The sequence below is a fragment of the Theileria parva genome, chromosome 2, assembly GCF_000165365.1.
Source record: "Theileria parva strain Muguga chromosome 2, complete sequence, whole genome shotgun sequence".
Classification (NCBI taxonomy): domain Eukaryota; phylum Apicomplexa; class Aconoidasida; order Piroplasmida; family Theileriidae; genus Theileria; species Theileria parva.
In genome coordinates, this window is record NC_007345.1 from 76945 (window position 1) to 101539 (window position 24595).

The 24595-nt window shown below is 31.9% G+C and overlaps 12 protein-coding genes across 12 annotated transcripts; 5 read left to right on the forward strand and 7 right to left on the reverse strand.

The window, feature by feature from the left end:
* Positions 1 to 69: 69 nt before the first annotated feature.
* On the reverse strand, positions 70 to 1167 carry TpMuguga_02g00030 (uncharacterized protein; the record flags this gene model as incomplete). The annotated part of the gene is made up of 1 exon (XM_759506.1): positions 70 to 1167. The coding sequence occupies one exon, from the start codon at positions 1165 to 1167 to the stop codon at positions 70 to 72; it is 1098 nt and encodes a 365-aa protein (XP_764599.1).
* Positions 1168 to 1484: 317 nt separating this feature from the next.
* TpMuguga_02g00031 (uncharacterized protein) lies at positions 1485 to 3415 on the reverse strand (the record flags this gene model as incomplete). The annotated part of the gene is made up of 2 exons (XM_759507.1): positions 1485 to 1561; positions 2629 to 3415. The coding sequence occupies 2 exons, from the start codon at positions 3413 to 3415 to the stop codon at positions 1485 to 1487; spliced, it is 864 nt and encodes a 287-aa protein (XP_764600.1).
* A 176-nt stretch (positions 3416 to 3591) lies between these two features.
* TpMuguga_02g00032 (uncharacterized protein) lies at positions 3592 to 5529 on the reverse strand (the record flags this gene model as incomplete). The annotated part of the gene is made up of 1 exon (XM_759508.1): positions 3592 to 5529. The coding sequence occupies one exon, from the start codon at positions 5527 to 5529 to the stop codon at positions 3592 to 3594; it is 1938 nt and encodes a 645-aa protein (XP_764601.1).
* A 121-nt stretch (positions 5530 to 5650) lies between these two features.
* On the reverse strand, positions 5651 to 9801 carry TpMuguga_02g00033 (uncharacterized protein). Its single transcript, XM_759509.2, has 9 exons — positions 8853 to 9801; positions 7832 to 8744; positions 7433 to 7567; positions 7108 to 7291; positions 6844 to 6977; positions 6543 to 6665; positions 6272 to 6376; positions 5891 to 6154; positions 5651 to 5721 (listed from the first exon to the last, which is right to left on the reverse strand). The coding sequence occupies exons 1-8, from the start codon at positions 9535 to 9537 to the stop codon at positions 6007 to 6009; spliced, it is 2427 nt and encodes an 808-aa protein (XP_764602.2). The 5' UTR covers positions 9538 to 9801; the 3' UTR covers positions 5651 to 5721; positions 5891 to 6006.
* Positions 9802 to 9824: 23 nt separating this feature from the next.
* atp6v1c1a (V-ATPase subunit C family protein) lies at positions 9825 to 11499 on the forward strand. The gene is made up of 3 exons (XM_759510.2): positions 9825 to 10679; positions 10852 to 11246; positions 11383 to 11499. Exons 1-3 carry the CDS (start codon positions 9979 to 9981, stop codon positions 11460 to 11462), a joined length of 1176 nt encoding a protein of 391 aa, XP_764603.2. The 5' UTR covers positions 9825 to 9978; the 3' UTR covers positions 11463 to 11499.
* trx1 (Thioredoxin-1) lies at positions 11500 to 12322 on the forward strand. The gene is made up of 2 exons (XM_061305295.1): positions 11500 to 11961; positions 12250 to 12322. Exons 1-2 carry the CDS (start codon positions 11631 to 11633, stop codon positions 12300 to 12302), a joined length of 384 nt encoding a protein of 127 aa, XP_061161271.1. The 5' UTR covers positions 11500 to 11630; the 3' UTR covers positions 12303 to 12322.
* TpMuguga_02g00036 (Yippee zinc-binding/DNA-binding /Mis18 centromere assembly family protein) lies at positions 12323 to 13597 on the forward strand. Its single transcript, XM_061305296.1, has 5 exons — positions 12323 to 12532; positions 12602 to 12694; positions 12884 to 12984; positions 13165 to 13232; positions 13280 to 13597. The coding sequence occupies exons 1-5, from the start codon at positions 12486 to 12488 to the stop codon at positions 13349 to 13351; spliced, it is 381 nt and encodes a 126-aa protein (XP_061161272.1). The 5' UTR covers positions 12323 to 12485; the 3' UTR covers positions 13352 to 13597.
* A 10-nt stretch (positions 13598 to 13607) lies between these two features.
* On the reverse strand, positions 13608 to 15355 carry TpMuguga_02g00037 (uncharacterized protein; the record flags this gene model as incomplete). Its single annotated transcript, XM_759513.2, has 1 exon — positions 13608 to 15355. One exon carries the CDS (start codon positions 15353 to 15355, stop codon positions 13619 to 13621), a length of 1737 nt encoding a protein of 578 aa, XP_764606.1. The 3' UTR covers positions 13608 to 13618.
* A 501-nt stretch (positions 15356 to 15856) lies between these two features.
* On the reverse strand, positions 15857 to 17933 carry TpMuguga_02g00038 (uncharacterized protein). Its single transcript, XM_759514.2, has one exon. The coding sequence runs from the start codon at positions 17776 to 17778 to the stop codon at positions 16135 to 16137; it is 1644 nt and encodes a 547-aa protein (XP_764607.1). The 5' UTR covers positions 17779 to 17933; the 3' UTR covers positions 15857 to 16134.
* HDAC1 (Histone deacetylase Rpd3) lies at positions 17934 to 20547 on the reverse strand. Its single transcript, XM_061305297.1, has 2 exons — positions 20094 to 20547; positions 17934 to 19932 (listed from the first exon to the last, which is right to left on the reverse strand). The coding sequence occupies exon 2, from the start codon at positions 19757 to 19759 to the stop codon at positions 18416 to 18418; it is 1344 nt and encodes a 447-aa protein (XP_061161273.1). The 5' UTR covers positions 19760 to 19932; positions 20094 to 20547; the 3' UTR covers positions 17934 to 18415.
* A 34-nt stretch (positions 20548 to 20581) lies between these two features.
* Positions 20582 to 22762, forward strand: Pars2 (tRNA synthetase class II core domain family protein). Its single transcript, XM_759516.2, has 5 exons — positions 20582 to 20651; positions 20737 to 20784; positions 20942 to 21627; positions 21841 to 22072; positions 22159 to 22762. The coding sequence occupies exons 1-5, from the start codon at positions 20600 to 20602 to the stop codon at positions 22524 to 22526; spliced, it is 1386 nt and encodes a 461-aa protein (XP_764609.1). The 5' UTR covers positions 20582 to 20599; the 3' UTR covers positions 22527 to 22762.
* Positions 22763 to 22765: 3 nt separating this feature from the next.
* On the forward strand, positions 22766 to 24592 carry TpMuguga_02g02485 (Histone RNA hairpin-binding protein RNA-binding domain protein). The gene is made up of 3 exons (XM_759517.2): positions 22766 to 22966; positions 23250 to 24199; positions 24386 to 24592. The coding sequence occupies exons 1-3, from the start codon at positions 22924 to 22926 to the stop codon at positions 24539 to 24541; spliced, it is 1149 nt and encodes a 382-aa protein (XP_764610.2). The 5' UTR covers positions 22766 to 22923; the 3' UTR covers positions 24542 to 24592.
* The last annotated feature ends 3 nt before the right edge of the window (positions 24593 to 24595 follow it).

A 24595-nucleotide genomic window follows, 5' to 3' on the forward strand; every position in this document is an offset into this window, starting at 1 on the left:
AAATATTAACTGTTATCAGCAAAAAACTTGTGGCTAAATATACTATTGTTAAGGTTATGTATGAAAAGATCAATCATGTTGTATAAGTTTAACTTTAAGGTTTGAAATGTTGAAAGCGATAATTTTAGCATTCTTAAAAACAATTATCAACTCGTCGTATATAAAATCTATGGCTATTCGGTCTATAATTTCATCGTAATAACCATTTAAATATAGTAAATTCAGCTTGTTTATCAAAATTTCTTCAACTTTCTTCTTGGGCCTAATTTCACAGAGGAAGTTTCTCATCCAACAGTCATAATCTTTATTTGTCAGCCTTTTCTTATCCTCATTAATTAAATGTATCTTCTTCAAGTCTACCCTTTTGTAGGTTATATCGATCCAATTCTCTAGGTTACCCTGACGATAGTATAACAAATGTTTATTATTGTGCAAAAATATCATCAAATATTTATCAATTCCACTATAATACGATACCTTTTCAACATATTCTTTTGTATCGCTTGCTGACCAGACAGTATAATTATCAAACGAAATTTGCTTAAATTTATTATTTCTTGTACAAATGTATTCGATATATTTTTTATTCATATTCCCATTAATATTTAAGATTATCCCATTATCCAATTTGTTACCGTTATCAATTTCATCATCTGCATTACCAGTAACAATAGAGTTCTTAACTGAATTATCGACATTATCAATGAAATTAGTGTTGGTATCAGTGTTATTATGTAGTTTGATTATATTGTTGGTGGGATCCTGAGTAACTGAGATTCCACTTATATAGACAATTTCAAGAGAATCTTTTATCAAATCATACAGAAAATAATCAATAAATTCAGGGTCTCGGTCTTTATTCCGGAATATAACACAATAATTCATTTCATATAAAAATATTTTATACTTTATCTTCAAGTCTCCAATAGACAAATATTTATCTCCATTGTAAAACTTTAAATTTGATAAATTCATCCTTGATTCAGTAATGCTTAGCCATTCCCTAGTCTCTTTTATGTATTTTAGTAATGAATAATTATAGTTATTGTGCAAAATTGATAGGTATTTATCTCCATCGACAGAACAAAGTGATACTTGTTTGGAGTATTCTGACCATTTATCGGTCTTGAATATTAGTTTTTTAATCCCCAAATGGCCTTTATACATTAGAATTTTACTAAAGAAGTAGTTGTTTACAGTATTGAAGTATTTTGTTTTCAAATTTTTACACTTAATTTTTGCCCTCAATTCATTAAAATAACTAACTGTTTTGGATGATTTATGAACTTCAAATATCCCATCGCAAACATTTTTATCATTTATGTTCAGTGTAATGCCATTAAGTTCATGCCAAAATCCCGACCTTTTAACGAACTTCCTAATCTCACCACCAATTTGATATATTGTCAGAGTATTTAACCTTTTGTTTACAAGCTCAAATTCAACTTTATTGGCAAGTTGACTGAAATTTTCTGACTCCCAAATCAATTTTTTATTGGACAAACTCTGACTTGAGTCAATAACTGAGCTAAATCCAAAGTCTTCATAACATGAATATTCCCTATCATTAAAATTTTCGGTATAACTATAGTAATCTCCTGGGCATTTATGACTTATGTCCAAAGTTACAGGATTTAGGAGAGGAACATAATCTCGTATATCTAAATTATTTAATCCATTTTTCATTATTTTAAACGTTATTGTATTTTTAATATTAAGTGTCGGATCTATTAGTATAAAAATAATTTTAATACATATTAATTTATAGATCCATTAGTTATTACTATTTCTGTCAAGTATTAAGTATATTTACAGATATTTCTAAATATATAATGCGTATTAATATTATCATAAGATTATTTTTTTTATTTTTGACAGATTTGTACTCAATCAAAGTTTATTTTAAAATTATTTTTGTTAATATATGATAAATAAACCGTATTGGTATAGGTTAGAGAAGGCTTAATAGAATTGGTTTTCCATTTCTTAAAAAGATCACATTTGTGTTATATAATAAATTTATTAGAATTAAGTCGATTTTATCATTTGCATTCTGTTTTGCTGAGATTGAGAAGCTTGAGTTTTCCCAATCCACCCTTACACAATCACCTCTAACATTAATTTTACACTCAAAATTTTCAAAGACTACTTCACAATTTGCCAATTTAATCTCATCTCCATGATCGTTATAAAGTTTTAGCCTACTTAATGTTATTCTCGTATGGGTTACATCTTCCCAGCAGGAATACTCATCTGAATATTGATATATTAAGTAATTATTATTTGCCGACAATAACATCAAACACTTATTATTATTATGTTTGTTTAGAAATACTCTACAAACATGGCAACTTCGTTCTGGAGATGACCAAATCAGTCTCGGGACCTTTCTGCCATTTGATTCCAATACCCTAGTTATTCCATATCCAGAGTAACACATAAACTCTGTAAACTTTCTGCTGTCTATACAATTATATTCCCTCGTCGGTTCCTGTTTCTTAATATCCAACACTACTAATTTTACACCATTATTTGTAAAATCTGTAGAATTATTAAACGATCTTGTGTTATTAGTGAATGATTCAATATTATGAATATTCAATGAATTATCTTCTGATTCAAACGTACTTGTAATATTGACATTACTCCCACTAACTTTGCTTGACGTATTTATGGGTGCAATAGTACTATGATATACATTAGTTGTATTTGTATATCCAGAAAGTTCATTTAAAGGATAAACTACATTTAATGAACCAATTTTTTCTTTTTTATTAAATAGTTTAATATGTTTATTATTGACGTTTAGAAATTCTATCCTTCCGTTGATAAATTTGACATAGAGTTCATCTTTAAAAATGTTATAATTTAAATTCACTGGCAAATTTTTACCAAAAATTTTTTTACAATGCTTTGAAAAGTGAAATTCAACCGAATATTTGAAGCCCTTTAAGCCAATTAAATAAAGGCCTATAAGGTCTTCTAGTCTCTTGTAATTCGAATCATGAATATCATAAAATTTGTAAATATTCAAATTCTTTCTTTTTTGAGTATTGTTTTTTACAAACAATTGGCATTCAGAGTATTGTAGAAATGCATAGTTATTATTTTCAAACAACAAAGCCACGTATTTTTCACCAAAATTATTAATATAATATGATGCATCTTTAACTAATTCATCTACATTTTCGCTTTCCCAAACTACCCAAGGTTTGCCATTTAAAACATGGCTTGAATCTATTATTTTAATGATTCTAGTACCAAATCTACTTTTGAAGTGAACAGAATTACTATTATTCTTGCATTTTACATAATTATTTATTGTTGCTTCCTCATTAAAATCTAAAATTATCTTTTTGAATATTGGTTCATTCATTAATTTTGATGAACTGGGAAACCCATTTTTCAAATACATTATCACAATTTTATACTGATTCTAACAATATTTTTAAAATAAACTTGCATTAATTGGTAAAATCAAGATCTTTTAAGCATATTTGAGATCGTTCTCAGTTTTTAGATCTAATATGTGAAATGTACTATATTAGTATAATATTAATGAAATTGAAAAAATGGGATAAATAATCTTAATTAAATGAAATATTTATCAATTTCTACTTTCTTGGTTTCGCCTGTTATGTAATTGTATTTCACAGCGTTTTCCAGAACATTTACATCAACTTGGTTCATTTTCCCATAATCGTTCTCTTGATATAATGGCCCTGAGTAGTTAATATTTCTGTACTTTACAGAACAAAAGAGTACTTTTGGGTTTATTTGAAAAGTAAACCTTCCTTTATAGATAAACTCACCAGTTGAGGCAATATCAATTCCAAATTCATCTAATAATTTTAATTTGCGCAGAGCAATTCTTTGGCTGGTAATATCGTTCCAACTCTTATTCTTGCTGTCCTTATGAAACATTTTGTACTGGTAATCTTTAAATGGAATCATTAAGAATTTTTCGTTCTTAACTTCAAAAAGCGATACTTTGCTTGTATACTCTTTGGGATTATTAGTTGACCATACCACCTTTGTAAGGGTACTTTTCTTACTGTTTTCAACTATTTTATTAATTAAGAAGCCATCGTAACATACATAATCTTTATAATTATCTTCCTTACTACAAGCGAATTCATTTTTTGGGGGTTTATCATCAATGTTCAATACTACTAATTTGTTTATATTTCCATTTACTTTCTCAACTATTTCATCTGACTCTTTTTTATTCCCGCTCTTAGGAGGATCCACATTATCACAAAGTTTAGAATCATCATAAGCATCAGGTTCTGAAATAACAGTATTAATTGAATTAGGATTGTTGTTGTATGAACTGCTGACCTCATTCATAATAGAACCGGTGAGACTATTTAAATTGTTAAGTGTGGAAATGGAATGAAAGTTGTTATTGTTATTACTATCATATAATTTGCTGAATTTTGTGGCCAAATTTTCTTTTTCCTTTTCATTTTCAATGGAGGTTTTATCATTAGAAGGAGGTTCGGGTTCAACTTTGGGTTCATCTACAGGTTCAACTACAGGTTCATCATTTTTAATCATTAGGTTGATTTTTTCATTTTTCAGGTCTTGAACAACAGTTTTATTGTTTTTGTAGGTCAATATTATTGTATTTTCGAGTATGTTATATTCCAGTTGTTTCGCTACGCTGTATTCTTTTTTTGGCTCAAAACTCTTTGGAAAATCAATGTACATCATGTAACTAAAACGCTCAACCTTCTCTTTACATGTTATTTTAGAATATTCTACAAATTTGAGAACGTTCTCTTTATCATAGCCAAATTTGAAGTTGCGAAGGTTGAGCTTTGACTTGGTTAATCTTTCCCAGTTTCCTGTGTCTTCTGTCCAGTAAAAAAGTTCATAACGTCCGGACCTGCTTTCCAATGACATGAATTTTTCATCGGTACTACAGAGGGCCAATGACACTTTTACTGCGCATACTGAGCGTTCTGTCTTCTTCCAAATTACGTTCTGGTTTAATTCTGGACCTAAAGTTTCAATAATCTTATCAAATGCGTAGTCATCTTCACAGATGAATTCTTTTATGAGGACCTTTTTACTTTCAATTTCTTTCGTGCCTTTTTTATGACATTTTCTCATAGTTGTAGACATTTTAATCTTATATTTGGAGTTATATAAACTTTCTCCTTGAGTAATGTCTAGGGTAATTTTGTTGTTTTGGATCCACTTTCTACCTTGTTTAGACAGCTTGACAATATCTCCATTGGAGAGATTCAATGTTACTTCCTTCAGTTTCTTTAAGTTTTCATCACTTTTTGCTATGATCTGTGTAGCGTATTCTCTATGTCCTTTTGCTTTCCAAAGAGTTCTAAAACCCTTAACTACTTTCCTGAATCCGTATCCCGAGTTGGAGTTGAAGTTGATCTCTGCCAATTTTAGTTCGGTAATATACTTTTCAGTTGTTTTAATTTTGTTTATATTAATTCTCACTGGACTTAGTTTGATACTATTACTTCTTAAGTATGCTCCGTAGATATCACGCAGAGTCATTTTGTACTATTTGCTGAACTAACTTTCTTGGGTTTATCTACTATGTTATAGTTGTTATTTTCGTCAGAGCTATTTTAACAATATTAATTAACTGAGGATCTAGATAATTAATAAAAAATAGTGTTTTAAGTAGGGAAATTAAATCTTATTTAGATCTCTCGTTTCTTTTTAGATCTTCACTTGTACCGTATTCTGTATCCATCATTCCCTTGTATGGTATACTTTACATATCATATTTACTTTATACTATAATATATTTTAAGCCATAATCTAGTCCTTAATTATCCTTATTTTAGATTTACCACATTTTTATTTTAGTTATAATTTATCTAATTTTAGCACTATTTTAGTCTTATTTTACCTTTATTTTGGTACTATTTTAGTATTAATTAGTACTCAATTAGAATCAACTAGGGTATTTAACGGTTAATTGGTTTATTTAATTATTGGTTAATGAGTAAATATTACGATAATATATTAGAATGCCATATGACCGAGGGAGTGGGTTGGTCTTTTAAGTTTCCACTCCAGAATACAATCATAAATGTATTTCGGAGTGACTAATGTAGAGTGTCTTGCGCCATGTGTTATTGATATCAAATCTTCATCATTATTTCCAAACTTTCTACAATTTATATTAGTACTCTTAACTTTATTACAACTAGTATAGTGTTAACCACCAATATTATATAACTAAGTAAAAATGTCCTGGAGAAGTAGTAAATTTAGGAGTAATTGGTACTGAAACAGGTCCTTTGCTTCGTTGGAGTCTTTATCAGTGATAATCACATACTCTGCATCTTTAGGATTTGTTACTATATTACCGCATCCTAACAATATCAGCATCCTATAACCATTATTTTTAATTATACAAATATATGAAAACGTTTCTAACTGTTATAATCTGGGCTATTTTATTCTCAGTAGAAGGTAACGATGTAGATATATATCCCAGAGGGCTAACTAAGACATTAGCGTATATTTAGGGACATAGTCTGAAATCAACTAAGTACCTAACAAAAGTTGAATCATTATTTGTGCCCGAAATATAAAAATCTTCATTATCAAATAAACCGGTCTGTGCTAAGCTTTGCCTACCATCAAAATCCACACCTCCCCAACATCTAGGTTCACTTCTAATCCAATATTAAATCACTATCAACTACCAATATTACTATCTACACTTACTATCTATATGGATATCAATATTATCATACCATATGTTATAATATTAGCTATATGAATAATTAGGTCTATTTAAAGGTAGTTAACTAGACATATGTTGTGCTCCAGTGGGAGTATGTATGTAGGCACATATTAATAATATGGCTCCATTTGGTATAATTGATTGAATCATGTGGTCCAGGCCAAGTTTTAAAATTGTCCAAAAGGTAGTCGATTGCAGATTCTTTAACTATAAACACATCCCCGATTAAGCTCGCCATTAACTATACCATTCATCTTAAACTTATTCTTGAGTGGATGGGCTATATATCTGAGTATCTGAATTGTTAAGGTGATTTAATTCCCCATCAACTAATAATAATAGTATAATAGTAGAAAATAGGAGTGAGATACGTTATGGTCATATTTATTAATTGGAATTTGTTTGTTTTCTTCATTTGGCACGACGCACATGGATACTTGGTTCCAGGTGTCGAGATCAGTTGGTACCTGGAGAAACTCAATTCCTCCGGTGCCAGCTCCTCCCATCACTATCTTCCCACTAGATGATATACTACTCAAAGGAGGTGACACCTTCCTACAACCATACATAAACTAATATACTAACTACAACTATATAAAATATTACATAACCAACTATACTGATTGAAGTGGCTAGGTATCTAATATAGTATATGTATTATTCAAGGAAGTTGTTCCTCCTTAATCAAGTGCTTACTCAACAACTGATTTAACTTTATTGATAAGGCGTTGTAAGTGATCATCATTCCCAGCAACCGTTATCATTATCTTCGTTACAAACTCTTCGTCTTCTTCATATTCCCTCCTCTTCCTTTTTAATATACCATTTTTCCTACAATAATAATATTAATCTTTCTACACCCCGATAAAAGTTAATAAATAATATCTAATATAATATGAAAGGTATATAATTTATAGAATTAATTCTAAATTTCAAAGAAATAAAATAATGTAAAGAGTTGATAGAGATAGAAATTATCGAGGAAAATAATTTACAATCCCAATGGTGGTATACACTATGTTAACTGTGTAATAGCTACTATATATTATTAACTGTATAGTATGGTATTGAACTATAAATATAGTAATCAGATACTGTTTGATGTAATGTTGTGTTTTGTTGATGTTTGGTTTACTGGACTGTTGTAATTGTTCTTTGATGGAGTAGATATAAAAGCCTTTTAATTCCATAAATTGGCGTTCTGAGGAGTTGCTTTCTCTAAACGCGGGATTAACTGATAATAGGTCTCGGATGAGGTCAGGGACACTATTAAACCTCCAGGAGCTGAGTTCTTTGTCCCAAACATAATTTTGAATTACACTTTCCTTAAAGGCTGTTATCAGGCCCTTGTTGTAGGGTAAAATTGAGGCAGTCAAAGGTTCTTTGGTAAAGTCAACCACCACCCGGAGAAACGAAAAAACACCATAATCAAACAACCATTTAGTAAATATCCTCGCGTCAAATTCAGAAGGAGTGGAAACTCCCGCACCAACCAACCACTTCCAGAGGTCAAACAATACTCTACTCTCCACTTTAAGACCCAGAAAAACACAGAACTTCACGGTTTCAAACAGGAACTTTGTGGAAACCTTCCAAACCTTCAAGTCCTTGTCCCATTCAATACTCTTCCCGCTAATCAAGGTCTTCAGGTAATACAGAAGCTTGTTCTGTTTCTCAGTCCACTTAAGCTTTAGAATCAGCGATTCGTCCCAGTAAAAAAGAGCATCAGCTGCACTGTCAAGTCTGTACAAATCCTTAAGGTCATTAAACCCAACTTCTTTACTTAACTCTAATCCTATTTCTTCATTCTCAGCTAATAACATCACTGTTTGAATATTCTTATCACTGTCCATAGTATTATTTGTGTTAGAGTCATTAGTACTAGACGTAGAGGAGTCAGTTTGCTTATGTTTGTTACCAGTATTATTATTAGACTTAACTGGATGAATTTTAAACAACAAACGCTCAGCAATTATATCGTCAACATTCTTTACATACCATTCTATTTCTAAACACATTTTACATACCATCATCCATATACTACTGTATATAACTACTATGTGATAGTATATATCTAAGTGTATAGCTAAGATGTAGTTTTACGGTAGGAAAATACCGGAATTAGGAAAGCAAGAATCAAAATTGTCGTTTAGTTTGATTGAATTAGGCGAGACAGTATAAGATCCAGGTTTGGCCTTAATTTGTATTAAAATTTGTAACTTTACGTCCAATTCCTCAAAAGTTAGTATGCTAGATATTTCCTGCTTTGTGGCATACATACATGACGGTGTTACCATCAATCCTTCACCTATGGTGTTAGAGATATTTGGGTCAGGATGAGAGGGGTCTGATTGTTTTGTCACGGATGATTGCGGATCCGAGGCCCCGTTTATATGATTACGAAGTTGTGAAAAATCATCATCGGAAAGGCGAGGGCTCCGAATAATCTTAACTAGAAAATGTTTAATTGAGAAATTATCAGAAAAATGATTCAAATTAATCGGAATATAAGCCGTGTACCAGTCGTCAATATCAATGTTTTTAAGAGGATAAAGACCGAGTCCAATGTAATTAATTGAGTAATAAGTTCTAAGTGGAGGGTATCCCATGAGGGCAAACGACTTCAACTGGTTAACGTCGGAGCCCTGACAGCCCGGAACAAAACATTTGTTCCTGTCGTTATCAACCACGTCAAAGTGGCTCAGCTTTAGCAGTTCGTTTATGATCTTCGATTTTATGTACGAAACATGTTTACAATTATCAGGCAATTTTATCACTGGATATACTCCGTCCGACATCATACACACCAATTCATAAACCTTCCACTAAATTCCTACTTTCCAATTAATTCACAGTTACTTAACATAATATTTTACAATTTAACTCAATTTTAATAATTCAGAACAATTAGAGCACTTTATAGGAACTGGAAGGATTTTGTCACAATTAAAAAAAATTATTGGTGAGGAGGCAATTCAGGATGTGTAAATGGTGAATAAAAGATTAAAAAATATTACTCTAAATATAATTAATTTAGTTTATAGGAATCTAATTTTTAAAAAGTTTTTTATTTTTTAGATTCCACCACTACCACATTCTTCATTATTTTTTAATTTTTTCACTATTTTTTACCTTTAATTAGTATTAATTTTAAAAATTTTATTTGTTTTCTTATTTTAATTGTTACTTATTAAATAAAATTAGTTTTAATGATATATCCCATCAAATGAGTTGTAAATGTGATGAAAAAGGAATCCATTTATGACTGTTGGCTTTTGTCAAATTCTATCAGAAACTCGACTTCTTCGGATGAGCTTTATACTTTGTTGAAGAAGCACTTGATGAAGCACAACACAATTCATGACATTGGCATGTTCAACGTACCATTTGATCTTCGTTTCAAGTCTTTTGACACTCTGTTGACATGTGCTGACGAGTTGGAGAAGGAAGACCAGACGGTTGAATCTTCTCTCAAAAGAGCCAGGCAGTTGGCCGTAGATATTAATCCATCCGTCGAGTTAAAGGTACATTACGACGGTAGACAGTATTCGCTTTCTAGTTATGTAAGCAAATTTGTTTGGGATGACCGCAAGTTTCCTAAGTACTTACCAATTAGTGAAAACCTAAAAAATCTATCGCAGTTGGTTCACAAGTTGATGGACGACTTGATTCTCAAGTCTGTTGCCTACAACGAGTTAAAGTACAAACGCAACAGTATCAACAGTAACAGTGACGGTAATATTCAGTTCAGGGACCTTGTGTATGTAATTACTCCCGATGTAGTTGAGAGTAACGATGATTTCATGGAGACCAATCACTTGACAACAGTCGTAGTATACGTCCCAATTAGCTCACAGGATGACTTCCTCAACACTTACATGACCTTCAGTGATAACATCGTACCAAATTCCGCAAAACACATCAACTTACCCAAATCCACTAAGTTAGATGCTATCTATCTATATATCCTCAATTACAGATTATACTATTATCATATCATAAATAAGTTAATTTTCTCTTCTATAATGATTAAATTACTCTTTAAATACTTTTACACTTAAAATATACTGAATAATTGCAAAATGAGTATAAATTGTTAAGCTGAAAATGTTTAGAACTGGAGGGATAATGCTGTGGCGTGTCGTGCTATTTAAATCGAGTGTTGAGAAGTTTATTGAGTCATGTAAATCGAACGGGTACAACGCGAATAAGTTTGTGTATTCTGAGGATCGTTACAGGCAACTGCTGGAGGAGCAGTCACGACTGGAGACTGACGCACAGCGTCAACAAGCTTTCCTCTCCCGAATCTATGATGTAGCTCATTCTGACATTTTCATTTATTGGGTACACCTCAAGGCCATGAGGGTATTCTGCGAAAGTGTTTTGAAGTTCGGACTACCCGTCCAGTTTGCGTCTCTATTTATATTTCCTGTCAGTTCAAAACAGGAACAATTGCATAAGATTTTGTATGAAATGATTCCAAAATACTCAAATTCGGAACAGAATACAGGTAATGTGTCAGTTCCTGGGGAACATCTTGTTTCAGTCTTCTCATACTACTTCTTAACTTTATTCATTTTTTAATTCTCCAGTCAGTTATATACTACAAACACTAATTTACACATTTTTTGTAATTTGTATTACAGAGACAAAGGAGAAGGAATACGAAAAATGTACTGATACTTCATTTTTACCATATGTTTTCTTATCATTTAAAATTTCTTAATTTCTTCACAACATCTTCCATTTATCCCTTCTACCCTTATTATTATTGGTATTATTATATCGTATATTTTATCACTATAGTACAATATTAATATTATTGTGTAAGGTTGTGTAAATTTATATGGGATTCCAGTAGTATACAGTATAAATCAAATTAGTATATATAATAATGATAAAAAATATATGTAATATAGGATTAGCTAAAGAATCTTACAATTTATTTCAAAAACGTTACTTGGTTCGTATTGTAGAGTCGGCCGACGACTACAAGGCTACAATACTTCAGGATAAATTAGTACTGGCTAAGTTTAGTGCGAGTTGGTGTAAACCTTGTCAGAAGGCCAAGCCGGTGGTTGAAGAGCTCAGCAACGAGCTTCCTCACCTCAACTTTATCGACGTCGATGTTGACAACCTTCCACAGATTGCTGATGAAGAAGGAGTAAAAACCATCCCATTTTTCAAGTTATTTAAAAATGGGAAGCTATTAGATGAAATTACAGGTAATGTCGTATCCTTCCTTACTTTTAACATCAATTACTTATCAAGATATTATTTTACATTTTTAAAATAATTATTTATACTCCCTACACTTGTAAAAGGCCAATTTACAACTAATATTTCTGGATATTGGATAAAATAGGCTTAATTGCCTGAAACTTAGGAAAGCACACAATTTGCCAAATTATTGGCAATTGGTGTAATTTCTTTCCACAACAACCCTCAAAACTATATATGTTATTTTTATATAGTGTATAATAATATGTGTAATAATATATGTATTGTTGTAGGTTGCGATAAAGCTCAGTTGAAAGATTTAATATTGAAACATAATAATTCTTAATATTACATCTCTTTTTGTTCTCACTATTTTTATTATTACCATTGTTATTATTATTAGTAGTTTTAGTATAGTTTTACTATAATATTGTCTATCAATACGTCGGTGCCTGACATGAGATAATTTAGTGTTAATTTATTTTTGATTTTACTAGACAATTTATCAATGAATTAAATAAATAAAGTTATGGGAATTTTACATAAATATTACCTTGAAGGGGATGATATTTACGAGTATTTTTTGTCTATTACATTACATTATTTTTTTACCTCTATAATTTCAATTACCTTGATTTTTCTTAGATGTATTGATTGCGGAAGTCATTTAACAACCTCCAAAGAATTAGTTTCTACCAGTTTTAGAGGCAGAACGGGTGTAGCATGGCTCTTTACCAGGTATTCCGCTCTGTTCAGGCAATTTTTGTTGCTATTTCATTACTTCCTTCATACTACTCCTACATTTCCACTTTTTTTACTTATTTATATTATTAGAATAGAACATACTACACTAATACTATGGACAATTAGTTCTCCCAAACCTAATATAGAATATATATTCCAGCCTGAGATTAATATTTTGTTTAGAGTGGTTAATGTTTCTGAAGGGCCTTTTGAGGAGCGTATGATGACAACAGGCCAACATACCATTGTTGACATTTATTGCAATGACTGTGGAGCTAATTTGGGTACTATTCACCTTTATTGAGCAACTCCTTTCACTTAGTTTATATACTTTCCTAGTTATTTTTAACTCCATGAACTCCTCCCTTTCTATTATTTACACTTACTTATTGATAAGTCACCTAATTTATCTATACACACCCATACTAATAATACATTTATGTACCAGTGGTAATATTTACTAGGTTGGAAGTATGAAGAGGCTACTGAGGAATCCCAAAAGTACAAGAAGGGCAAATTTATTTTAGAAAAGGTTCCCTTTACGCTATTCATATTTCAAGACATCTAATGAATTTTTAGGCACTGTTGAAAAACAATAATCCGAATTATTCCAGTAGTGTTGAAGACGATAATGATGTTACTGATGATTAACCTAAAACTACCCCAATTCTAGCCATTAACCATTACTATTTGGTTCAACACACTTAACGGATTTCACACATTTGAATTATCATGAAATATTATGACTATTTACACAACTGCTTATCTTAAATCTATGTAATAGGTAGTAAAAACATTCAATGTAACACATTAGGGGCGAGTGTTTTAACACCCGTTTAGACTACTTGTACATACAAAGTATAGATATATTAGGTTCCATGGTAAAGTATAAAGTATAGATAGATTATTAAGTTATGGTTAAAGACTTTCAAACTTAGAAGCATCAGCTTTTTTGAAATTGAAGAACGAATAAATTTCACTGAGATTGCGGTTTAGAAGATTATCAAACTCATCAACATTAAAGTCAGTAAAATGTGTTTCCGATCTCTTAGCTAAATCCCTTCGAAAATTTCTGAGAATATTTCTCATAAGCAATCGGTCTATTCGTATCTCAGCCTGCGAATTTATTTTGTCACTTATTAAGCTAACTGCATGTTCGTATGGATTACAAGAGCCAGAATCGGTATTAATGTCCGTCAAAAATGCCAGCAAGGTATCTGAAGAAAACATAGAAATTTCACGACGAATATGGTCCATAACAATGCCTAATAATTCAGCAAGTTCAGATTCGTCAATAGTATTAATAATAAATTTTATTAATAAATCCTTCTCCTTCTCATAAAATAAATGATCAGGAGCCCTTTCAACTTGTTCTATCAATCTGGCCCTATCCTCATCAGTAATACAATCTTTGACTATATCATCAAGGATACCCTTGGCTCTATCTTTAGTACTACCACAAAGATAAAATATAATGTTTGAAATTGGAGCGTTTTTAATGCTACTTATTGATTCATCAATATGACTTGAATGACTTGAAAGACTCGAAAATCTTATTACATCAGGATCGTTATAACGCTTCTTAAGCAATAAACGATAAACAGAGTTAAGTTGTGTTTTTAATTCTTGCTCATCCTCGGGAGTGTAGTTAATACGAATAGAATTGGCAAAATCTTCATAGTCAGATTCAACGGATTGATCATCAATTTCTAATTTGTCATTAGGTGAATGTTTTGACTCAATATCACTGGAGATAGGATGAGCTTCAGAGTCTAAGGGTTTTGAAACTAAGTCAGGAGATTCAACGTTCTTGGTATCAGTTTGTTGTTCGAAGTTGAATGAATAAATTTCACTTATTTTCTGGTTTAGATAATCTTCAAAATGTTGATAATAACAATTATAGAAGTAATCTTTTAACCTAAACCAAGTATCGTCGTCCAAATTACCTTCAATGTTTCTCATAACAAATTGATATATTAGTCTCTCTGCATCCAGATTGAAAAAATCGCCAATCAACTCAAAGTCATAATCGTATAAATTACGAGACTCAAGATCTGATTTAACGTGTCTAAAAAATGGTAGCACAATATCTGAAAAATGGATAAAAATGGCATCTTCAACATGACTTTTAAAACGGTCTACCAATTGCTCAAATTCAGATTCGTCAATAGTACGATCAATAAATTTTATTAACAAATCCTTTTCATTGTCACAAATTAGATGGTCGGGAGTCCTTTTAACTTGTTGTATTAATCTAGTCTTATCCTCTTCAGCGGAACAATCTTTGACTATGTCATCAAAAACACGTTTGGCTTTTCCCCAAAAACCACCGCAACGATGATAAAGATTATGTGCTACTGAACCGTTCTGATTGGGAGGTTTAAATTGGTTAATTGATAGTAAACGAGAAGAGAAAGACAAGATGTCAGAATTACTAAAACGCTTCTTGAGCAATAAACGATAAACAGAGTTAAGGTGTGTTTTTAGTTCTTGCTCATCATCAGGAGTGTAGTTAATCGAAATAACTTTAGGAGTATTAGTTACTTTCTGATCATGAGTTTGTGGCTTTTCAGAAACTGAAAGTTTTGACTCAATATCACTGGAAATAGAAGATAATTCTTCAGAGTCTAAGGTTTTTGAATAAAAACCTCCCATGGTTATTTAAGAAACGAAATTTGAGTTAAAGGGAGATCAGGAATATTAAATACTGTTAAATATATTAAAAATTTTATAATTAACACAAATACTCATATCTAAATAAACTGGATCATCAGGAGTTTCAAGATCTAAAGTTGGAAATAGGATAAATAGATCAAGGCAGAGAGTTATAAGTTACTATTGCAATACCTTGGAATAATTTAAAATAGGAATAAAGGATTAATATATGATAGAATATGGAATCTGTGTGGACATTGACAAATTTCCAATTATTAGTTTTGTTAGTTATTTCTATTATAAAATTATATTAATTATTTTATTCATTAAACAACAGTGAAGTATGCTGACAGAAAAACTACGAACCAATGATTAATATTATGAAATTGAGTCACCACATGTGTGAAACCATTATACAACACTACACGAATACTAAAATGATTGTACCGCTAAGTATATCATTAACTATACAAATTCAAATTTAAAGTCAATAAACAAATATGATGTATTGAATAAATTGATAGATAAATTAATGTTAATAAAAAGTGTGATGTGGAGTATTACATTCCGCAGCCTGAGAACAAAACCACCATAACAGTACAACTGTTTTGATGAGACTTTTAAATTTCAGAAAACTCCTCAACAGAACCTTAGGAGCACTATGTTACAGGGTGTGTTTAATTGGGATAATGTGAAACATTTTGATCAGTTTATAAAGCGGGTTGATACAGAGCTGTAATTAATTCTCGTTTCTTCATTTCAAGCTTCTTGTATTTGAGTTATCGGGGGTTAGTTATGCGAGTTTCAGACCTTAGATTAAAGACTTTGGTTTCCAATTTGGCTTTATTTGTCGTTACATCGTATACTAACCACACTGAGATGTGTTTTCCACAATGCTCAAAATTATGAGAGAAATTCTTGTAACTAACGCGAACAGGGTCACCTAGGGGAATGATACAAAGTGGGCCGAAAAAATTAAACTTCAAATCCATTGGTGATAGTTCTTGTCTGTTCCTTTTAATCACCTTCAAATCTTTAGTATTGAACATTTCTGATGATTTATCAACCCATACATCAGAATCTGACGCTCTGTAAAGGAATTTAAATGTGTTGTTCTCCAAGACAACTATTACCCACTTGTCATCGTCAATATAGTAATGGACTTGTTTAGCTAAAAGACCATTTTTCTTGACTTTCCAAATGTTTTTATTTCCTTCAACTATTCTGTGAAAAAGTTCATCCGGAGGACACTTGTAAGACCTAAAATTTTTATTTTTCGCTTCTATATAACGTGGTAATAAAAGATCAAAATCCAGCGAAACATAATTTGTTATTAATTCTTCGGTCGTATTCTGTTCCTTTTGAGAACTACAATTTACTTCATTTTCATAACTAATCAAATTTCTGAAATAAGATTGTTGATCAGAAACAAATTTAGGATCATCTATCGATTTATGTTGAACTTTATGAAAATCAATGGAAAAGGATCCTAGAAAAGTTACAGGGGCTTCTCCTTCTTTCTGTTCCTGAGTTAGGTCATATCCAAAACCAGATTCAAGTGGAATAGATATTGATGTATGTTGAAATAAATGAGTTTGTATGTTGCCTGTTAAAAGGTCATTTCCCAAAGAAAACAACATTACACCGTTGTCACTTTCTTCATACACAGTATTTCCTTGGTACCCAACTTTCTTTGGAAAAAATGAATAGCAAGCATTAAGAAAATGCTCATAAAGCTCTGTCTCACATTCGAACGAACTAAATGTTCTCCATTTATCGTCGACCACATCTAAATATTTGAAGTTAAACCTCTCTGGTATACATTTCCATCCCCAATACCAATTTCTTTCCAGAAATTTCAACGACTTTTCATTCAACATCAATACGAGTAAACCAATCGTACCATTAGAATATAACAGAATCTGAGTTGAATACGTTGATCGATTCCCAATCCATAGTGTTTTTTTCAAATCTCTTAAAGTAACAATACCGAAATCCTTGTTTGCTTCTAAATATTTGTAATCAAATCCAAATACAACCTCAACGCCCTCAGACGATACTTTCTGATGAATATCTACTGGTATTAGTCTAAGTTTTTCCTCTTTTTTACTAACACTAGTGTTTCCACTGGGTCCCATATGAGTAATTGGTGCTGGACGATCGGGAACATTATCAATTATTCCATCACTTCTAACGGGGATTTTCTTAGACATTTTCATCGATTCAATCTTCGCGGTTTTAATATGCCTTTCAATAACAACGTTGATATCGGTGTCATTTTCATTCATGGATTGATACAACGGGGATTGCTCTATTAGAGTTTTTAAATTCCGAATGTAATTTTCAAAAAATTTTCCCCGACCAGCTACATTTAGACTACTCTCAGACCCTTGAGTCACTACATTTAGAGGTCCAGCTTCCATTTTGAATTAATCTGAATTTATTAAAATGAGTACATTTTTTGTTGATTGTTTACAGTCATTATCTATAATTTTGTTTAAACAAAATTTTTTATATTAAAAAATATAACAAAATTTTAAATATATCAAAATTATAAAAAGAAGTATTATTTTAGATCTTAATGTTTCACTCCCTACATCTTATTGTATTATTGTGTGGCTTGTAATTGATCAACAGTTTAATTATTCATGGTTATTGAGTATTTTACTCTCAATTTCCTTTAATTTTACTCCTCAGATACTTATTTTACAATTGGTTGCATCCTATTTGATCTGGAAGCACCAATTTTCTTGGACCAATGATCTTGCGATTCCATTAATATTAACTAATCCACACATTTTCATTATTTATAGTTATTTATACTTATTTATAGTTATCTTATTATATTCTACTGTTATCATATAGTTTAGTCATAAATTATCAGAATCCACACTGTCACTAATTACCTTAAACACTAATTTACCATTATCACATGTTAACCAGTATTGTTCTACACAACAATGTAATTCTGATAAATTATAAAATTCTAAATTATAGAAATTGTACGACATAGTGAATATTTAGTAGAAGATTGATTGGCGGTATCAGTTGAAAAATGATTTATATTGGAATCTGGTCATCCCTGTCTGGTAAGTCGTACAATTCGCCCTTATAATCCCTTCTTCTAAGTTTATGACTTGAAGTGATTAACGATATGCGTTTCCTTGTTGACAAACTGGTTCTCCCTCCACCCTCATCAAACACCTGTTTCTGTAAATCGTCATCGACGTCGTCGTCCCTAGTTAGGAAGTCTGGTGGTACGTGTGCGAATTGAACACCTGGAGACTTCTCCACATACCTTAAATTATCCAGAATCTTTACCTTAATCTTATCCAGGTGCTCCTTGGTATTATAATTGGTCATCTGAGAGGGAGTGAGATGGAGTTGGAAGTCAGGCGCATAATAATCATAGTAATCGTTCAGTGAAATTTGATTTGACATATCTGTGTGTTTGTTGAGTATAACTCCGGTTTCGTATGCCCAGCATCGAGCAACATTTCGAATTGTATATCCACCACCTCCTAACACTAAAAGGGGAATATTGAGAGATCTAACATATTGTACACAGGCTGCATGGCCCTTTATGGTTAGGTTAAACCGACCCAAACGGTCACCAGTGAGCGAGTCTGCTCCACACTGTAATACTATAGCACCTGGACAGTATACCTCCACGCACTTCCCAACCACAACTTTGAAAAGGTCCACGAAAGATTCGTCATCTATTCCGTCATTTAGCGGCACGTTTACAGAGTAGTATTTACCGGAGGATACACCAACATCAGTGACATCGCCGGTACCAGGAAAGAAGTTCCCGAACTTGTGAAAACTTATTGTCATCACACGGTGAGTAACATAAAAAGCCTCCTCAACTCCATCCCCGTGATGAACGTCTATATCAATGTACATTACCCTGGCGTGGTATTTCAGGAGTTCCAGGATCCCCAAAACGATATCGTTAAGGTAGCAGAAACCAGAGGCCTCAGAACGCTTAGCGTGATGGAGTCCGCCGGACCAATTAACGCAAATATCTGCTTGCTGGTTGTTCAGCCTATGGGCTGCATCAATCGACGCTCCAGAACACGACTGCTGGAATACGTATAGCCCGTCGAAAACAGGGCAGTCTGTAGCCTCACCCACATTGAACCTCTTAAGTTGGTAGGTGAAGTCGCGGTAATTCTCGGGGCTCACGCCAGATAGAAAGTGAACGTATTCCGAGTCATGGAAGGACAGAAGCTCGGGCTCTACTGCCTTGTGCGGTCTGAAAATCTCCATATGCCTGTATAGATCATAACTCAGCACCAACGCGTGGGCCATCCTAATTCGCTGAGGTTTCATAGGGTGGCCAGGGCCGTAATAAAAACTGCCCACATCAGGGTCATAAAAATATGATACACGCTTGTCCATTACTGACCCAGGGGCTCTTCTCCAAACTTTAATGTAACGACTTTATGCTTTTCACTCAAAATAATCTTTTATTTAGAATATTCCTTTGGGGTTTGATATCAGTTTTTACCAAAAATAAGTACTTAAAATCTCCACAATTAGATAAAACAATCCTTAAAATAGAAAATCTATCCCTAAAACAATTATTTTGTTCTCTGAAGAAATATTCTATGGATTGAATGAAATAATAATAATAATAAAGATGAGAACCCCGGACCGCTATGAGTAACTATAATTAAAGTTAAATGAATAAAATATGAATAAATTACTACTATTAGTACTATATATGCTATACCTTGGTATACAATGTATTATACACTATTCTATAATAAACCAACCCTGAATAATGTAAAATTAATCCCAACTAAGGAAATTAGGGATAAAAGGGGAAAAGTGAAATGAATGAAAACAGGGAACAAATTCTTAACAGAAAAACAGTAAAATAGATGAAAAAAATTTTCAAATTAATAAAATTTAGAAAAGTTCAGTTAAAATAATTACAAATTCGTTTTGAATTGGTTATTATGGGTTGGATGTCAATTAAAGTGGATTGTGTTTGTGAATAATGTGAAAGTTGAATTGAGCATTGTTGAAGATGGTTGGAATGTCTAGAGAGTTATATTATAAGTCATCTTCCAGTGTTTGGAGCACCAGAGAACGTGAAAAGAATTGGAAAATAAAACAAACAAAAAAATTCAAAGCGAATTTTTATTATTTTTTAACATTATTTTATAGACATGGGGATGATGCGCTCTTATCTTAATTTTTACACCTTTTAACAATCTATTCTCCATTTATTCTATGTATTTTTATTCTGTTTTATTATATTATTTTTATATCATACATATTCACTGTAACTTCTTCCTTATTTTCGTCTTTACACATTTATTCATTCCTTCCCTTAGTTCATTTGTTTCATTATGTTAATATATTTTTAGGCTATAAATACGTTAATTTATATACACACTTTAATAATTACGTCAATGGTATTTTACACATTTTTTCTTCCTTATACTATATACAATTTTTCGGCATTTTATTTCAATTTAATATTAGTTATTCTATAAGAGGAAAGTCGTTTACACCAATAATACATTATTTACATATTTATATCCAAATAGTTATACAAATAATTATTTTTAGGGACCAACAACTTTTCTTTAAAATCTCAGGCAAATAGTGAACTTTTGGGCATTTTAAATCGCCGCTCCAATACATTTAATACCAAACCTATTCTGACCGATAAATTGCCCATTTCTTCAAAATTATCTTCTGGCATTTATACCACTTTACCCCTGGGCCATCGAATTATTAATCGCATTACCAATATATTCAAGGTTGAATTGTGTAAATTAGGTGCTGCTCAATTGTCATTTCCCCTGCTAAACCCAGAAAAAGTTGTTTCGAATACTGGAAACACGGTTCTTGATAATGATTTATTCAAGGTATCAGGAAACGGTTCGGTAGAATATAGATTATCTGGAACCTGTGAAGATTTGTGTAACATAGTGTTGAAAAATGAAATGATTCCGTTGTCTAAATTGCAACTTCCAGTACTGTTATATCAAATAAACACAAAGTTTCGTGATGAATTGAGGGTGAATGAGGGAAAAGTAAGGCTAAAGGAGTTCCTGATGCTTGATATGTACTCTTTACACTCCTCTGAGCAATGCTCTGACAGCACCTATACCCTGGTGCTTGAAAGTTTTGCCAATGTACTCAGGCTACTGGGATTAAACTTTGCAACAGTGAATTGTAATAAGAATAACATAGTTTCAGACGAGTTAAGGGTACAGCACTCCCATAACCACGACCAAAATTCAAACACAGTATTATAGCATTACTATAAATATATATTTCAAAATAACCGTAAATTATACTACTATAATCAGTATTATTCGAGTAATAATTAGTATTAGTTGATAAGAAAGTGAACTGGATAGTTCAGTAGACATTTGTGGTTGATATACCTTTCCGTTTAACTATAACCAAATACTTTTTTCAATAGTTATTAACACGCCATATTAATGATTTGTTTCCAGGAATTGGAGGTTGGTCATTTATTTAAGTTTGGTACACACTACTCAGATGTATATGGTCTGAAATTTGAAATTTCCGGTAGAAAGAGGGAAAAGTTGTACATGAATTCATATGGCATTGGCATTAATCGACTTCTGAACGTGTTAATTAACAATTACTCAGATGAGTTCGGCATCAAACTACCGCAACTCATTGCCCCTTACGATGTCACTATCATAGATTCCACAACAAACGGTACAATTTAACCTTAAAACAAGATCATTTTTTAAAATTATATAAAAACATAAATTGTGATTAAAATATGTATTAAAATGGTGTAGGAGATGGTTGGGAGATAACTAGAGGATTAATGAAGAAGGGTTTGACAGTATTATACGATGACAGAAGCGAGACGATAAAGAACAAGCTTCTAGATTCTAAAAGGATAGGAGTTCCTCACATTCTTATCCTCGGAAACTCATTAAATGGTAAAAAAACATTTAACAAGAAATTATGGGAAAATATAAACGAAAATTGCAAAATATCAAACTATTACAACTTACACAGAGGAGTGGAGAACGTATTGTACAAAAATGATAATATAAATCTAAACAATTATAGTAATGTTATGATGGAATATCACCCTAGAACAGGCGATTCCAGCTCCATTATTAATCTTTCAAATTTTTTAAAACTCCTCAATATCTAATTTTACTCATTTACAGTATCTAAAACCCCGTAAAATTTCATAGTATATTCATTGGTGTTTACTCGTGATAACAAACAAATCGGGATTTAATGGAAGGAAGCAAATTATAAAATAGGTAAATATGGAGTAAAAGAATGTAGTTTGGAGAATTTTGGTAAGTAAATATAGGTGGAAAAGGTAGATAACAGTGAAGGTGGTATTGTGGGTAGGAAATTGCCGCATAGTAAAAATATTAAGAACAAACAGATAAAAATTAGATAAAAATTAAGTTTAAAATTATTCGAATTAAAATTGATTTAAAAGCAGTTATCGGACACTTTTAAACCTTTATTTTAAAATGCTCTTTTCACACATTTGTCACTCTCGCTCACAATAGTAACAGAAGGAAACATTACCAATGGGATCCTACAAATGGGCCGATGTCGCAAGCAGCGAATCATGTAAAATTCATATTTAATCTACTCATTTACTTATTTAATTTTATTTAGCCTTTAACTATTCTTGATAGGAGTGCTCAGCTATTATAATAGTATACTAATCATTTATAAATATACTAACTTAGTTAATTATACAATATACGAGTTAAATGGATGTAAATATATTTTAAACACGAAATATATTAAATATTCTAAAACATCTATTACCTGTTGTCACGAGTAAACTCTAGTTTATTCTATTATTAGTTTATACAATCCACATTCCGGTGACTTTATTATGAAATAGGTGCATCATTTGGACGTACAACACTGATGTTATTGGAACGACGTGAGCGTTATGGCACTCACAAGGGTTACCTCGACTGCTCGAACAAGTTGATTGATGGCGGTCTTGGCAAGTCGTCTCATTTCATGTTCTTGCCTAACGACTCTTACATTGACAAGAACTCTATCCCTGAGTTGCACGAGAGTAAACTTAACCTCAACAAGATTAACATCAACACTAACGTCGAGAACCCCGTCACAGATAACAACGTGTTGGACGATGATCTCTTATCACCATTACTCTACACCAATTCTGACCTCCCCCCTGATAATAATCCCAAATCATTCGCAAACTTTCTAAACAATTCCACTCACACTCCCAACCTTGTCAATAAAACTAACTCAACCAAGTCAACCGAACCTTCATTACCGACACGAGCAAAGTATACAGCTAATACAACTAACATTAGTAATGTTAACCCTAAAAATGTTAACCTCACTAATTTTAAACCTGTTAGTGCTAACTCTGGTGAAACTGTCAACAGTAGTAAGGTTGATAAGATATGTAATGTAAATGATAGTTTAAGAGAGGAAGACAATAATGGTAGTATAAGCAGTCGTGTTAAATACAAACACTCGTTGAACGCGATTAACCAGTTAAACCACAAGGCTGGTGAGGAAAAAGATTTATGTGATAAGAGTAGTGTACAGAAGGGGCCTGATAAAATGTGTAAATCAGGTGAAAAGCGCTTGAACAGTGGTGTTGAAAATTACTATGACGAGGAGACGAAAAAGATAATGAACCCAACGAAGAAGTTTAAGGACGGTATTAAAATGTCAAAAAAAGAAAAGGAAGAGATATCTAAGGTACTGCTTACAGAGCTGAACAAGAAATCTAAACCCTTACTGAACGATGACAATACTCGCTTTTATAGTCGTCTTAAAGATATCGCTATAGGAAAGGCAACCAAAGTATTTTTCATATTAGTCAATCCTATCTCATCTAGCTTCATAACACCTACATATACTTAGTTATATATTCTATTTATTCCAGTCTGATCAATTTTTCTCTAGGTTTATGATTAAATTGTTAAATTTAGCTATTTTTAAAAGTATGTAGTTAAGTAGTTAGGGGATAGGGAGTGTAATATTTAACAGGGTTATCAAAACTATATAAGAATGGTGCCTAAGGATGAACGTGGACCTGACGATCCTCAAACTCCAAACACAAAAAATGTCTCAGCCTCTAAATTCAGAGCAATGTACCGTTCATGGAGGACACAGTTACACAAATTTGATAATATCAAACACTAATCTCTTCCAAGGACCACCTAAATACTGTTCAATATATTTGATTCTATCCGATTT

Bases quoted from the DNA above. Each gene is read 5' to 3' on its own strand.
- atp6v1c1a (XM_759510.2), top strand. From the start codon at position 9,979: ATGAAAAAGGAATCCATTTATGACTGTTGGCTTTTGTCAAATTCTATC. The intron at 10,680-10,851 runs GTTAGATGCTAT...GAAAATGTTTAG, and splicing joins AACTTACCCAAATCCACTAA to AACTGGAGGGATAATGCTGT. The intron at 11,247-11,382 runs GTAATGTGTCAG...TTTGTATTACAG, and splicing joins AAATTCGGAACAGAATACAG to AGACAAAGGAGAAGGAATAC.
- TpMuguga_02g00033 (XM_759509.2), bottom strand. From the start codon at position 9,537: ATGATGTCGGACGGAGTATATCCAGTGATAAAATTGCCTGATAATTGT. The intron at 7,292-7,432 runs GTAAGCACTTGA...GTATGGTTGTAG, and splicing joins AAAGTTAAATCAGTTGTTGA to GAAGGTGTCACCTCCTTTGA. The intron at 6,377-6,542 runs GTACTTAGTTGA...TAATGGTTATAG, and splicing joins AATGATTCAACTTTTGTTAG to GATGCTGATATTGTTAGGAT.
- HDAC1 (XM_061305297.1), bottom strand. From the start codon at position 19,759: ATGGACAAGCGTGTATCATATTTTTATGACCCTGATGTGGGCAGTTTT.
- Pars2 (XM_759516.2), top strand. From the start codon at position 20,600: ATGTATTTTTATTCTGTTTTATTATATTATTTTTATATCATACATATT. The intron at 20,652-20,736 runs GTAACTTCTTCC...ATATATTTTTAG, and splicing joins TTATATCATACATATTCACT to GCTATAAATACGTTAATTTA. The intron at 21,628-21,840 runs GTATTATAGCAT...ATTTGTTTCCAG, and splicing joins ACGACCAAAATTCAAACACA to GAATTGGAGGTTGGTCATTT.
- trx1 (XM_061305295.1), top strand. From the start codon at position 11,631: ATGATAAAAAATATATGTAATATAGGATTAGCTAAAGAATCTTACAAT. The intron at 11,962-12,249 runs GTAATGTCGTAT...GTATTGTTGTAG, and splicing joins GCTATTAGATGAAATTACAG to GTTGCGATAAAGCTCAGTTG.
- TpMuguga_02g00036 (XM_061305296.1), top strand. From the start codon at position 12,486: ATGGGAATTTTACATAAATATTACCTTGAAGGGGATGATATTTACGA. The intron at 12,533-12,601 runs GTATTTTTTGTC...GATTTTTCTTAG, and splicing joins GAAGGGGATGATATTTACGA to ATGTATTGATTGCGGAAGTC. The intron at 12,695-12,883 runs GTATTCCGCTCT...TATTTTGTTTAG, and splicing joins GTAGCATGGCTCTTTACCAG to AGTGGTTAATGTTTCTGAAG.
- TpMuguga_02g00038 (XM_759514.2), bottom strand. From the start codon at position 17,778: ATGGAAGCTGGACCTCTAAATGTAGTGACTCAAGGGTCTGAGAGTAGT.
- TpMuguga_02g02485 (XM_759517.2), top strand. From the start codon at position 22,924: ATGGGATCCTACAAATGGGCCGATGTCGCAAGCAGCGAATCAT. The intron at 22,967-23,249 runs GTAAAATTCATA...ATTATGAAATAG, and splicing joins TGTCGCAAGCAGCGAATCAT to GTGCATCATTTGGACGTACA. The intron at 24,200-24,385 runs GTATTTTTCATA...AATATTTAACAG, and splicing joins CTATAGGAAAGGCAACCAAA to GGTTATCAAAACTATATAAG.